This window comes from Salmo trutta, chromosome 34, assembly GCF_901001165.1.
Source record: "Salmo trutta chromosome 34, fSalTru1.1, whole genome shotgun sequence".
NCBI lineage: Eukaryota > Metazoa > Chordata > Actinopteri > Salmoniformes > Salmonidae > Salmo > Salmo trutta.
Genome location: NC_042990.1, coordinates 9,703,162 through 9,718,768, shown reverse-complemented (window position 1 = coordinate 9,718,768; position 15,607 = coordinate 9,703,162). Strand labels below are relative to the sequence as shown.

Below are 15,607 nucleotides of genomic sequence, written 5' to 3'. Positions count from 1 at the left end.
GATTAGTAGATCGCACTGATATGAAACCAGTGGAAATAGGCGAGATAAGTGGTAGTGTTGGTTCTACCGTGCAACCAAATGCATGACCTCCTGACTGCATATCTAAGTCTTTTTTTGCATGCTTTCCATTGAAGAGGATTCAGCTACTTTTCACTGCATTGCTGCACATTGTAACTAGGATCTTAATTCCTGATCGTTTAGGTTTTCACTTGTACTGTTTTACTAGGAGTTCAAGGTGCATTGTCTCGTTAATACCAGAGTTTTGCATAGCATAGAATAGATGTGTTTCTCCTCACGTGGGGTCTAATACGACCTATAAAGTAATCGTTGCATGGGCGCCATCTAGAGTATCAGTATTGGGCCATATTGTGTGCATCTAGGCATAAGGTTTGTTTGTTGGCATTCCTTGCAGCGAATAATGGCATTTCAAGCAACAAATCTTGTGTTACTTCATCGAGCGGTAATTGCGGCAACTTATCAAAGCACCAATGACCTCTTGAACTCTTGAGGGTGAATCTGTACATCTGAATCTCGTTCCCATCCATCCCGATCTTTAACCCCGCCCCGATCTTGTGGGATCTGTGAAATCTTTACCTCGGAGCCACAAGTCAGTTTACCATGGCCGAGAAAAGACTATCAACTCTCACTGTAACATTCTCCCTTCATCTACCAGAACTGCAAAGGCTTGTCATTTATTCCCAAGTTCATTCTGTGACTGCACTGGCATCTTCACACCCAAATCTCTATTTTAACCCACAATCGATTCCTCGATTTCTTGATCCATTTTCATCTTGTCTTTTCTGTGTCACTGGTGACGCACGTTCTGGTTGGACTGCTCCAATTCCTTAACAAGATTTCAGATTCCCCGGATATCCAATTGGATCCTGATTAACTGGGCTCAACTCATTAGCTCTGGCAAATGAATTCAACTCCCTTCATCCTCAACCCCTGCCAATCTCTCAGAAACCAGACAAAATTCAACCGCCCCATCAATACAGTCAGACAATAATACTATGATGTCTGGTAATCTCTGACTGCTGCATCAGATGACCAGAAATGAAGGCTGCCATTGATAGACTGGATAAGAACCCAAACACCACTCGTTAGTGATGTGTACAGTAGGCCTACCATGCAATTGGCTCAAAGTTGGTGATGTAAATGGTGGTATAAATCATGAACCAGTCCAGGTCAGCAAAATCAAATACGCTCTCCTTGCAGACCTTAATATTATACTGTTGAATGATGAGTGATTGAATGTGGAAGACATGAAATGTGTTCCTCTACAAGCTTTATGTAGTAGCCATTGATCTGGATGTAATAAATGATGCGTTCTCACTATCAATGCCTCTCTACTTTCTAATATTCTCACATTTACACCTCCACCTGTCCCCTCTCTCCCTTCGTTCCTCCTCTCTTTACCTGCTCTTGACTTTTGACCTCATAACCTGATATCCTCCTCCAATCGGTTTACCTGCCTCCTCTTGTCATGCTCCCTGCTCTCTCTTTCCCTCTCTCTATTTCTATCTTCGGGCTTATCCCTTCATCCCTGATCTCCTTCATCCCTCCAATCCTCGTCTGTTCCTCACAGGAGGAAGGGAGAGAGAGTTTTCACAGGTTGCCTGCAACCAGTCTGTGGGTGAAAGCGTAAGAGGAACGAGAGAGAGATAAGGGTAGCAGGGCTGACTTGAGTATTGTGGAACATAAAAAGCTGCTCCAAAGGGCTACTGAGGCGGAAAAGCCCCAAAAGAAGAAGGATCACATTTTATGTGGAAAAGGTGAGTGATTTTTGGCCACTTTGGTTGCAAATTCTTCTGGGCATTTACATGGAACTATGTGGAACTACATTGACTCCTCTGATGATTACCAACATGGATCCACATAATTCTGGAAACTATCCCATTACCTATCTCAGTATTCTCATCCATGATAAGATTTCACAGTTAAAAGAATGGAACGTTATCTGATTTGCAGTACGGGCCAATGGATTGAATATGAGCCGAAAGAAACGACTCAAGGGTCGGTCATTGACAGCCGTAGTAATTGGAGTTCTCAGTGGTGCTCATTTCCATCAGAAAATGAACTCTAATGGCATGCCTGCAACAAGTGCGCTGTAGTCCGTGGAAAACATACTCACTGATGTCTGTGCAAGTGGGAGAAAGAGAGAGGCAGAGAAGTAGGTAGTTACAGTGACATCGAGGGCTTTTCTTCGCAGAATCAGTCTCCTTTATTAGGTGACAGCAGCATGCAAAAGCATTAGCAGCATTATCATGAAGGTTGCAAATCCTCCCACATTGATTCCAGTAAAAAAAAAAAACACGCCTGAAAGCAGCAAACTGCAGAACTTTCTTTCTCAGTTGATTCTCGCTTGACAAAATGATTTTTGCAGGTGGCAATGTCTTACAGATATTGATTCTATGCATTGAAGTCTTCTTTAATTCTGAAGCCGTGCTAATATAATTGTGCACTTCTAGAGTACTGTTACCTAGACAAAGAGGAATAGAGGCCTTTCTGTGCGTTTGTGCAAATATATATTCAAAGGAAATGACCAAACAGGAAACTGAAGAAGAAAACTCAAATGTGTACCTGATAGGGCCTTATCTTTGCCTATTCTTGCCCCCTCTATCCTCTCTGTCTCTCTTCCCCCCTCCCTCACTCCCCCTTTCTGATCCAGAGGTGAAGAGCAGTCTGTAATCGGATGACAGGAGATTTGACTGGAAAAGCCTACCTTAAGTTCTGGGGTTTTAAATCTCTTTTCCCACTGGGCACAGACATCATTTCAACATCTAGTTTTGATTTACATTTGATTGAGTCGTGAACTGACGTGAATTCAACATGAAATCAAAATCATTTTAACCTTATCATTGGATTTAGGTTGAAAGTTGGGTGAAAGAAACACAAATTCCAGAAATTCCTTTACGTTGATGACTTTTTGCAAATCTAACCAGTTTTGCACATTGATTCAACTTCATCACATTTTTTTTTGATGACGTGGAAACAACGTTGATTTAACCAGTTTGAGCCCAGTGGGTTGTGCCCACCCCTCCTCGCACGCTGTCTCCCTGGCTCTCGTCATAGGTCAAACTACTCAACGCCTATGCTTTGTCAGCACGTGAACAATTGTTTCTGTGAAAGTAATACCTTTTTTTAATACCGTATTTGCAGGGATGTGTGCTGTAGTTAGTTGGACACATTTTTTTTAAACAATTTAGAAAGTGGTGTGTGTTGGTAATTGGCCTCCAATTACAAAAAACGGCCGCATCCAATTAAGAGTATTAGGGCCATAGACAGCTAAGCACTAATTACTTCTTGATCATATAATATTCTCTCTTAAAAGGCATTTAAAGTCAGTGTGAGAGCTGACAGAGGAAGGTTCATGGTAAATTGTCTCTTAAACTTGTTTTAATTGTAACAAAACATTTAAATAATTGAAGTCATGAATAGGAAAATAAAAGTAATAAAGTAAAGTTGTAAAGTTGCGGTAAAACAGTCATAAAAAAAAAAAAAGACAAGTACTCTCGAAACACAGACAACACTTCTGTAATGACCTATAAAAACCAAGATGGCTTTCTGTGTCACAGAAAAGATGCCCAGTAATTTGCCCTAATCTTCAGATAGGTGAAGGTAGAGCTTGGATATATCACTATTAGACAGCGGATGTGGGATTATACCTCGTACCATACTCAAGAAGGCCAAGCTAGGCTCTGGCACCAGACTAGATGGCGAAAGCACCTGAGCGATTTAGTTTAGGGGGTCAGAGGCCATGGGGGGTTACAGGAACAAACAGTTACGTTCTCCTCAACAGGTACCACTGTATATATCTACTGTACATATTTGAGAATATGAATTCTTAGTTCTATTTAAGGTCTTCCTTATATTATTGAGTTCTACATTATATTCATTTTACAATGACGACAGCATTTTTGCCAAGCCCTGATTTGCATAAATATGTTTGTAATCATATAATCCTTTTCTCTTTCTCCCTATCTTCTAGTCTGCTAGTTTCTTTCTCCGGCGGTAACAGCCCCTATCAACTGTTGCCATGGGTGAAATGGACACGTTGAAAAAGGAGGCCGATGGCCTGAAGACCCAGATTGAAGTGAGTCTTCCTGATGTTGGGGTCACCATGACAATAGTCCCCACAAGACATACTCATCAAGCACATTTCTGTGACGATATTCAATATCACCTCCAGTCTAAAAAAGGGCTCATCATCAGATAAATAACTAGGAAGCACAGTATCAATAATGCACAAGAAATGATGTACGTATAGCCTACATAGAGTTTCCTCCACATACCAAAACTGGTACTGAGCTAAAGTTATACTAAGACATTTTAAGCAGTGTCTGGTTCCTGAAAAATTGAAATTCACCAGAAGTATGGAGAACATTCAATTTATGCTTATTTTTCTACGACTATTTTACTCTTCACTAATCTTATTCCTCTCCTATGTGTATCTCCCCTCACACCACTAGGCTGCCCGCAAGGCGGTCAATGACACCACCATGGCTGCTGTAGCATCTGGTGTGGCGGCTGCACCCCGTGTCCAGCTGAAGAACAGAAAGACACTGAAGGGCCACTTGGCCAAAATCTACGGCTTGCACTGGTCTGCTGATAACAGGTGAGAAGGACTTCTTGTCCAGGTAGCTGAGAATCAGGATAGCGTCAGGGCCGGTCTAGCTCACCATAGACACCCCACCACTACCACGAGCCAGTGTGATATAGGGACTTATGAACAACATAGAGAAGGTCTACTTTGCGCAAGATAGGGAAGGTCGATAAGATGGGTTGTCTGATGCACCGCTCAAACCAAATGGACTCGGACATCGAATAGCCCCATTGTTCAATGTGTCCACGATAACATGCAAGTGTTATGGGGTTCGATGAAAAGGCTTTTCAAAGGCCATCATTGTTTCAAATGTTGCGTTAAACCAGATTCATACTGGATCTCATGCCTAAACCTGGTTCAAACAGAATTTGATAGACTGACTTGTTTCTTGTTTAACTCTCTTTCTCTTTCCAACAGGCACATGGTCAGCGCCTCACAAGATGGCAAGCTTCTTATTTGGGACACCTATACTGGCAACAAGGTAAGGGCTGATCACTGATCAGTCATCATTTTCACAGTTCGAACTGTTTTCATAATAATGCATAGGACTTACATAGAGAGCTTTCCACTTGGTTTACAATGTTTGGAGTAGATCCCTCCGTCAACCACCGATGTGTAGAAGCAGTATCAACTTTGTTTTCAGATTGTCTTGACTTTGACTACACACTACGAACGTATTTATATGGTAAAAGTCAGCTAGCTTTGTATATTATGACTTCTAACCTTTAGACAAAGCGAACTAGAAAGTGAGTGGTTAAGTGTTCTTCTCCCTGCCCTCCAGGTATATGCGGTCCCCCTCAAGTCTTCCTGGGTGATGAGTTGCTCCATGGCCCCTTCTGGGAATCTGGTGGCCAGCGGAGGTCTGGATAACATGTGCACCATCGTCAACATCAAGGGTGCCAGCCCAAAGACCCTAAGGGAGCTGGACGCACATGAAGGTTGCTACCCTTCTTCACCCGTGTTATGGTTTACTCTGTGACCAACTGGGTTACTGTCAACTCCGTGACCAACTGGGTTACGGTCAACTCCGTGACCAACTGGGTTACTGTCAACTCCGTGACCAACTGGGTTACGGTCAACTCTGTGACCAACTGGGTTACGGTCAACTCTGTGACCAACTGGGTTACGGTCAACTCTGTGACCAACTGGGTTACGGTCAACTCTGTGACCAACTACAATTCAGAGAATTCATTAAAATGGTGTTCATGAATTAGATGTCCTACAAATATTTCGGAAATAAGTAGAACAAACAATAAAATCTCTGTCCGTCTCCTTCCATCTCAGGCTACCTTTCCCATAGCCGCTTCCTGAACGATAGCGAGATCATCACTGCATCCGGTGACACCACTTGCTGCCTGTGGGATCTGGAGACTGGCAAGCAGAAGGTGGTCTACAAGAGCCATGTGGGTGACTGTATGTGCCTGGCCATGTCACCAGACCGGAACACTTTCATCTCAGGGGCCTGTGACTCCAGCGCCAAGCTGTGGGACATAAGAGATGGTGGCTGCAAGCAGACCTTCATCGGCCACACGAGTGACATTAACGCCATTGCGGTGAGCACATAAATCCTGGTCAGAATGACTCTTCTTTTTCTATATATTTTAGTGACCTTAACCCAACAACTAGCGACCTCATCAAGGTGTTGGGTTGCAGTTACAAGATCCTGGGTTCAAGCTCCGTTTGAGACTACCCCCGACTACAATATAAGCAAGACATGAGCAGTGCGATCCAAATTCGAAACCTAGTTCAGCATCACCACACCAGCTCTTTCGATGGAGTCTGTACTCTGCAACTCAGTCAACTCACCAGGCAACTAACCTTCAAGCTCAGTCGATGTCAAAACAAAAACAAAACATGCTGAAATAGCCCTCTCCTCTTTTTCCCCCCCTACCCCAGTTCTTCCCTAGTGGCACTGCAGTTATCACGGGATCCGATGACTGCACCCTCAAGATGTACGACCTCCGTGCCGACCAGGAGGTCAACGGCTACCAGGACGCTGCGTTGAATGCAGGCGTCACGTCAGTCTCCCTCTCCAGCTCTGGACGCCTCGTCTTCGCCGGCTACGACAACTTCAACTGCAACATCTGGGATTCCCTGAAGGCCGAGAAAGTCGGTGAGTAAAAGTGGGAGAGGAAAGAGCGGGAGAGAGGGGAGGGGACTGAGGGATTGGTGAAAAAAAAGAGAGCAGAGGCAGAGCGAACCGAAGGGAGAACAGTCAATGTAAAGAGAGGGAGGCAGACCAAGAGATAGATGGCATAAGTGAGTGGTTGAAACAGAGGCAATGAAAGGGAGAAAGTGGATTGTTAAAAAAAAGTCTGGATGAGACGTTTGTGGAGGCAGTCAATTAAAGAAATACGGGTGAAAAAGGAATAGAAACTAGAACTACATCATTTGCATCAGTGTGTGTATGACTTCTTCTCTCATCTCTCTCTCCCTCTCTGTCTCTCGCTCTCGCTTTCTCTCTCTCTCTCTCTCTCTCTCTCTCTCTCTCTCTCTCTCTCTCTCTTTCTCTCTCTCTCTCTCTCTCTCTCTCTCTCTCAGGTGTTCTATCTGGCCATGACAACAGAGTGAGCTGCATTGGGGTGCCAGATGATGGCTTGGGTATCTGCACAGGATCCTGGGATAGCTTCCTGAAGATCTGGAACTGAGCTGGTGCTCCAGAGACGACATTAGGAGAGGGAGAGGGGGGATGGATGGAACTAGAGGAGGAGAGGAGAAGGGGGGAATCACAAGCCTGAGAAATAAGGATGCTCATTTTGGGATTGGGGAGATACCCGGAGGAGGATGTTTGCCGTACCATTTCACGTCATTTGTAACCGCTAGATCTTCCCTTCTCTTGCTCCCTCTTTCTCAGCTATGTATGCAAATGTGGGAGGTGGTGAATGGGACTTCATAGAACATGCTGCATAAATGGCATCGACAACAGCACAAGATGCAGTCACGCTACATGTACACGAGAGTTTTAAAGTTATTGTTGACACTATCAATATCTAGACAATGACAAACACCAAAAAATAGGATATTTGAAGTCATTATTTGAAATAACAAATGAATTAAAAAAAATATGCTCTACTTGTGTCTAAGGTGAGAGAGTGACAATTACACGTATAGATTTTTGACAATAAAAACGTGTGAGATAAATGCAGAAATATAATGCACATCAATAACGATTTAGTATTACGGATACATTTTTATTGTTTTGAGATCTTTGATTAATAAAGCCTGCAGATATTAGCTGAAAGTTGATATGTACATTTATTTACATTTAGGAATTTTATTAGAGTGCATAGTTGATGTACAGTGCTGTTTGTTCATACATACCCGATGTATGTGTCCCACAGGAATATGACAACCGCCATTTTGGACCTATGATGATACATGCTAACCAGCAGCACCCTTTGACTCTGCCCCAAAATGGCTGCAATCACCTATCACCAGGCAAATCCATGATGTAAAAACAAAATGCAACGCCTGTATTATACTTCAGGGAAAAGCGTTGTTGTGGTGTTACATATCAGATATCAATACATTCCCTCCCAACTGCGTTTTGTAGCACATTTACACATCTGCAGTATCTCTGTAAAAAATGGAATGCTTGTTGAAAAACCTTTCTAATAAACATTGACTTCTGCATTAACACCATGTCTGTGTATTTGTGCTTTGACAGTCAACCATTTAGAAAAAAGTTTGTCTCAAAGTTTGTCATCTGCAAACCTCTTGCTGGAGGACTTATTGTAACAAACATGCCCGGGGCATTAATTGAGTCCCATCACTGTCCTCCAGGAGTTGCTGAATTTTCTCTTCACTAAAGTCTAGTTGTTGCAAGGTATATGTAGAGCAGGGTTTCCATTATGTAAATGTGGCACCTGAAATTTGACCGGCAGCATTTCAATTTACCGGACCCATATGCATTTGGTGCGTAACGTGATTAGTGTGTCCACCCACGGTGCTCAGAAGGACAGAAATCACATTTAGATTATGATAATTACTCTTAACAGAACAGCCAAGTCGAGGATGCAATGACATGTGTCCTTACCGTGAACTTTGAAGATGTTAGAATCAGTGGAGGCGCCTCAGAGGAGGAAGGGGAGGACCATCCTACTTATTCAATTTCATAAAAATGTTAAAACATTTAAAAGGTTATCCTTTTTAGATAAAACTATACTATATATATTCACGTCAACAAATAACTGATAAAAACACATTGTTTTGCAATGATGGTCTACAGTAGCCTCAACAGCACTCTGTAAGGTAGCACCATGGTGTAGCCGGAGGACAGCTAGCTTCCATCCTCCTCTGGGTACATTGACTTCACTACAAAATCTGGGAGGTTCATGGTTCCCACCCACTTCCATAGACTTACACGGTAATTATGACAACTTCCGGGGGACATCCTCCAACCTATTAGAGCTCTTGCAGCATGAACTGACATATTGTTCACCCAATCAAAGGATCAGAGAATGAATCTAGTACTGAAATCATAAGCTACAGCTAGCTAGCACTGCAGTACATGAAATGTGGTGAGTCGTTGACTTAAAGAGAGAGTTCTATTAGCTATGTTAACTATGACTTTACTTTAGCTAATATGGTGACAATGACGTAGGCTGTGTGTAACAGTTATGATATGGTTGGGCTTGGAAAGTTTTAGAGCTGATGCGTTGTGCATTGAAGTCCACAAGCGAAGGGAAAAGGTGAGAGGAGGAGAGTGCAGAGATGCGAGAAGGAATACAACGTGGCTGCTATGAAAGTGAACTGTGTTTATGCGTGATCAGGGGTGTATTCATTCTGCCGATTCTGTTGAATAACGTTTCTAAAATGGAAGCAAACGGAATGAAACGGGATAAACATACCTGCATTTGTCCAATAGAAACTCTCATTTGCTACTGTTGGACTAATGATTATGCCCTAGATCAGCTAGATGCAGGCAAGAGTGTGCAAGGAGGTATTGAATGTGTCACTGTCTGTCCATGTGTCACTGTCATCTCCAATTTTTCTCTCGACCTGTTTGCACCTACGTTGTAAACTTTCATTCATAGGCTAGTTTGTAGCAACCTCATGATGGGTATAGGGAAATTTTGAGTATCCTAAACCTATCCATGTTACATTAAACTTAGTGAATGGAATATGAATGACAGTCATCCAATATACTGTAATAGAAATAAGGCCATGCTCATGAAAAAAAAGTGTCCTCCCTCATCTTAAACAGCACCGACCGCCACTGGTTAGAATAACTGTCCACATTTAGGCTACTTTTCCTCAGCCAACAAGAGGATTTAAAAAAAAACGTTGTGTGAGTTTGAAGTTTGGTGAAGCAAATTTTCACCTTAAAAATGCACCTTTATAATAGAGCATCCCATGCATTATCGCATTTGCAAATGCGTGTAAAATAGCCTACTATTTGCAATGTAATGAGTAGATTGGATAATCCTAATTTATGCTAACAATATAACTCAATCACTGTTCACAAAAAAGACTGTTCAATGCATTGCTGAGCTTGTATAGGTAGAGACCTGGGCTATAGGTTCTATCAGATACTTTTCTTCTTTCTTTGCATGGGGAAAACACATTTCATGCAATTCTACTGCACTTTATATGACTGGAGAATATTTCTTTAATAGTACAATTACAGGGTAGCCCACTCTGCTGACACTGACAAAGATCAATAAAAACGTTGTTGTCCATATAATAGGCCTATGAGAAGGGGAAACAAATATAATATGACGTCCATCTAAACTGTCCAAAAACAAACTTTTAACTGGCACTGAGTGAATATGCACAGTGTCCAATCACCAGACCACCGGGCGTGAGCCAGGTGCCCCGGTCTGGCTCACAGCTTAGTCGGCTCAAAACAAAAGTGATGTAGGTTAAGCACATGAAGTAATGAGTAGGGTTCTGTATTTTCATGTCCAAAAGTGATTGATTTGGATAAAAGCAATGAGTAGGGTTCTGTGTTTTCATGTCCAAAAGTTATTGATTTGGATAAAAGCACTTTATCTGCCTTCCCAATAAAAACGAGTTTGTACGTTTCTGAACGATGCAACATACATTGTTGACAATATGACCGAGCAGGGAGCGCCTCCCTCACCGGTTTCGCCCGGTCATGTGACTGGCCATAGCCCGGTTCAACTTTGGGCAGCTTAATCGAATCCCCTAACTGTTGTTGTAAGAGTCGAATGGGGCGGTTGCTTAGAGAAAAGACAGGAGTAGATCTACTATTGGAGGTGTTAATGTTATTATGGAGAATTGAGAGACTGGGTGTAGTAGTAAGATTCTGCTGGGTCCCAGAACATTCGGGGAAAGAAATTGTAGACCAGTTAGTCAAAAGAGCTTTGAGTCGAGATACAATTGTTCGACAAGGTAGAGGTGAGGTCAAATCAAAATCAAATCAAATTTTATTGGTCACATACACGTGTTTAGCAGATGTTATTGTGGGTGTAGCGAAATGCCTGTGTTTCTAGCTCCAACAGTGCAGTAATATCTAACAATTAATATCTAACAATTTCACAACAATACACACAAATCCAAAGTAAAGGAATGGAATTAAGAATATTATCAGGTATGAGTGTAAGACCCAGATGCAGACCACATTGAATAAACAATAGTTTCATATTCAAACCATGGCAGGCAATAGACAGGTCAAGGCAGGCAGGGGTCAGTAAACCAGAGGTGGGGCAACGGTACTGGGCGGCAGGCAGGCTCAGGGTAAGGCAGAGGTCGGTAATCCAGAGGGGGGCAAAGGTACAGGTCAGCAGGCAGGCTCAGGCAGAGTGGTCAGGCAGGCGGGCTTGAAGTCAGGACAGGCAAGGGTCAAAACCAGGAGGGCGAGAAAAGAGAGACTGGAAAAAGCAGGCGCTGAGACATAAAAAGCTGGTTGACTGGAACAAACAAGACGAACTGGCAACAGACAAACAGAGAACACAGGTATAAATACACAGGGGATAATGGGGTAGATGGGCGACACCTGGAGGGGGGTGGAGACAATCACAAAGACAGGTGAAACAGATCAGTGTGTGACAAATATATAACTATTTGGACGATCAATGTCAGAGAGGCATAAACTAAGATACAGTAGAATAGAATAGAATACAGTATATACATATGAGATGAGTAATGCAAAATATGTGATCTTTATTAAAATGACCAATGTTCCATTATTAAAGTGGCCAGTGATTTCAAGTCTATGTACATTGGGCAGCAGCCTCTGAGGTGCTACTGATGGCTATTTAACAGTCTGATGATCTTGAGATCATGTTCTGTTTTACAGTCTCTTGGTCCCAGCTTTGATGCACCTGTACTGACCTCGCTTTCTGGTTGATAGCGGGGTGAACAGGCAGTGGCTCAGGTGGTTGTTGTCCTTGATGATCTTTTTGGCCTTCCTGTGACATCGGGTGCTGTAGGTGTCCTGGACGGCAGGTAGTTTGCCCCCAGTGATAGGTTAGGTAAACCGCACCACCCTCTAGAGAGCCCTGTAATGAGCAATTTTGATAGATATGCGGCAAAAGAGATGGGACTCTGAGCCCAAGGGCTGGCATTTATATGCTGATAAGCGAATTATCTAATGAAGGTAAATGAATCAATAATCCATCATTAATTAGTAGTTATGTAGCATAGATAATAAAACTGTAAGTCAATGTACTGAACGTTAGTCCCATCAAGTCTAGACATGGGTGAGTGAGATACCGGGAGGAGCCTTCAAGGTTCTCCTAATCTATGGGGAAAGGAACAGGCAGGGCTGGAACAGTGGTAGCAGGTCGAGGAAGAGATACTGTTCACCTACTGTCTGTGCGTATGTGTGTGCATAGGTTATCTACTTTTGGGTGTGGATGTGTGTGCGTAAGCGGAGAGAGGATAAAATGAACATCTTTGTGTATGTTGGGCAGAACGTTCTCTGAATAAACTGTACAAGACCTTTTGCAGAAAGCTGAGTCCTTGCCTAATTATTAACCCAGTGTCTTACAAACCCTGGGGATTAGTCAAGGCTTATTGATTGTTAATTTATAGCATAGGATATAAAATTCCGTTATCATATGCCCTCCAAAGAAAGGTTGGTGGACTAAGATTCAAGGTCAGATTAGGAGGGAAGAGGTGGTGTTTGCTCGATTGTGCTTAGGACATTGTACATTGAACTCGTCATTACATCTGGTTGGCAAGCATGTGAATGGCTTGTGTCTGGAGTGTATGGTTGATGAAACAGTGGAGCATGTGTTGTTATAGTGTTGTAAGTCAAATCAAATCAAACTTTATTTGTCACATGCGCCGAATACAACAAGTATAGACCTTACCGTGAAATGCTTACTTACTTACTTGCAAACCAACAGTGCAGTTCAAGAAAGAGTTAAGAAAAGATTTACCAAATAAACTAAAGTAGCACAATAAAATAACAATAACGAGGCAATATACAGGAGGTACAGGTACCGAGTCAATGTGCGGGGGTACAGGTTAGTTGAGGTAATTTGTGCATGTAGGTTAGGGGTGAAGTGACTATGCACAGATAATAAACAGCGAGTAGCAGCAGTGTACAAAACAAATGGAGGGGGGGTGTCAATGTGGCCATTTGATTAATTGTTCAGCAGTCTTATGGCTTGGGGGTAGAAGCTGTTATGGAGCCTTTTGGTTCTAGACTTGGCGCTCTGGTACCGCTTGCCGTGTCGTAGCAGAGAAAACAGTTTATGACTTGGGTGACTGGAGTCTCTCACAATTTTGGGGGATTTCCTCTGACACCTACTAGTATATAAGTCCTGGATGGCAGAAAGTTTGGCCACAGTGATGTACTGGGCTGTACGCACTACCCTCTGTAAATCAAATCAAATCAAATCAAATGTATTTATATAGCCCTTCTTCTTACATCAGCTGATATCTCAAAGTGCTGTACAGAAACCCAGCCTAAAACCCCAAACAGCAAGCAATGCAGGTGTAGAAGCACGGTGGCTAGGAAAAACTCCCTAGAAAGGCTAAAACCTAGGAAGAAACCTAGGGAGGAACCAGGCTATGAGGGGTGGCCAGTCCTCTTCTGGCTGTGCCTGGTGTAGCGCCTTACGGTCAGATGCCGAGCAGTTGCCATACGAATCGGTGATGCAACCGGTCAGGATGCTCTCGATGGTGCAGCTAGAACGTTTTGAGGATCTGGGGACCCATGCCAAATCTTTTCCGTCTCCTGAGGCGGAAAAGGTGTTGTCATGCCCTCTTCACAACTGTCTTCTTGTGTTTGGACCATGATAGTTTGTTGGTGATGTGGACTCCAAGGAACTTGAATCTCTCGACCCGCTCCATACAGCCCTGTCGATGTTAATGGGTGCCTGTTATGCCTGCCTTTCCTGTAGTCCACGATCAGCTCCTTTGTATTGCTCACATTGAGGGAGAGGTTGTTGTCCTGGCACCACACTGCCAGGTCTCTGACCTCCTGTTGAAGAGAGGGAAAGATTGAACTGTAGGGTCATTGATGCTGGACGGGGTTGGGGGGGTTCAGAAGGGATTTGGGGGATTTGGGGGAGGGGGAAGGGTCTATTAGAAGTTAGTAGGGCTCTTTTTTCTTTTCTCAGAAGTACTGAGTTAGGTAGGAGGATTTAGAAATGTTGTAAACTGTGATTGACCACACACTCCAGCACATTAGGTGGCGGCATGCACCTTTAACGTTTGTTTGCAGAGCCCCATTATATCATAGAAGAAGAAGAAGAAGAAGAAGAAGAAGAAGAAGACGGGGGTAGGGGTGCTCATGTTGCTGGGGTTCCGACGTGTCCGGTGCGAGAGAGGAAGGTTGAAGTGGCCAGAGTCATTTTTAAATTTTATTTCACCTTTATTTAATTAACCAGGTAGGCCAGTTGAGAACAAGTTCTCATTTACAACTGTGACCTGGCCAAGATAAAGCAAAGCAGTGCAACACAAACAACACAGAATTACACATGGGATAAACAAACGTACAGTCAATAACACAATAGAAAAATGTATATGCAGTGTGTGCAAATGTAGTAAGAATAGGGAGGTAAGGCAATAAATAGGTCATAGTGGTGAAATAATTACAATTCAGCAATTAAACACTGGAGTGATAGATGTGCAGAAGATGAATGTGCAAATAGAGATACTGGTGTGCAAAGGAGAAAAAATAAATAAATAAATATGGGAATGAGGTAGTTGGGCTGGCTATTTACAGATGGGCTGTGTACAGGTACAATGATCGGTAAGCTGCTCTGACAGGTGATGCTTAAAGTTCTTAAAGTTAGAGAGGGAGATATAAGACTCCAGCTTCAGTGATTTTTGCAATTCCTTCCAGTCATTGGCAGCAGAGAACTGGAAGGAAAGGCGGCCAAAGAAGGAGTTGGCTTTGGGGATGACCAGTGAAATATACCTGCTGGAGCGCGTGCTACGGGTGCTGCTATGGCGACCAGTGAGCTGAGATAAGGCGGGGCTTTACCTAGTAAAGACATATAGATGATGGGTCAAGGATGGGTCAAGGGTGAGGGATCCTATTGAGTAATATATTTGTGCCAGCACAGAGGGATAGGGCAACGAGTGAGTTATGCTTCAGTAAGGTTGGCTTCTTAGCATTCATAGCAACGGTTATCAACACTACTGACAAAATGGAATGTAAATCGCAGAGAAAAGATGTTGTGGTGGCAGCTGCAGAGAAGTATTTGGGTATATGAGATTTGACATCAGAAGAGTTACAGGGTGCAGAGGCGGATAGAGTAAAAGTAATGGAATGGGGTGGTGGGTTTTAGTGTAGGTGGTAGCTGCAGAGAAGTAGGTTACCTGTTTACATGCAAGTATTTACTGCAGAAGAGGTCATTTGTATTTTTATGAAATAGTGTTATTTAGGTGTAGGGTTAGTTGTTGGTGCAAGTTTTTCCTTTTAGGAACAGGAATAATTCTATTAATTTGACTGGCCTCACACTTTAGTACAGTAGGTGGCGGTGTATGGACCTTTAAATTGGATGCGATCCGCCAACAAATCCCAAAGAAGAAGAAAAAGACCGCTTTTGTTTGCCCGCTGTTTGTATCAAAAGC

At 43.0% G+C, this 15,607-nt stretch overlaps 1 protein-coding gene across 1 annotated transcript; it reads left to right on the top strand.

Moving 5' to 3' along the window:
- Window positions 1-307: 307 nt before the first annotated feature.
- On the top strand, window positions 308-8,248 carry LOC115173520 (guanine nucleotide-binding protein G(I)/G(S)/G(T) subunit beta-3). Its single transcript, XM_029731688.1, has 8 exons — window positions 308-1,775; window positions 3,992-4,096; window positions 4,473-4,618; window positions 5,024-5,087; window positions 5,388-5,544; window positions 5,891-6,159; window positions 6,503-6,719; window positions 7,148-8,248. The coding sequence occupies exons 2-8, from the start codon at window positions 4,040-4,042 to the stop codon at window positions 7,252-7,254; spliced, it is 1,017 nt and encodes a 338-aa protein (XP_029587548.1). The 5' UTR covers window positions 308-1,775; window positions 3,992-4,039; the 3' UTR covers window positions 7,255-8,248.
- Window positions 8,249-15,607: the final 7,359 nt, after the last annotated feature.

Coding starts and splice junctions, on each gene's coding strand:
- LOC115173520 (XM_029731688.1), top strand. CDS start 4,040: ATGGGTGAAATGGACACGTTGAAAAAGGAGGCCGATGGCCTGAAGACC. Junction 4,619..5,023: donor CACTGGTCTGCTGATAACAG/GTGAGAAGGACT, acceptor TCTTTCCAACAG/GCACATGGTCAGCGCCTCAC. Junction 6,160..6,502: donor GTGACATTAACGCCATTGCG/GTGAGCACATAA, acceptor CCCCTACCCCAG/TTCTTCCCTAGTGGCACTGC.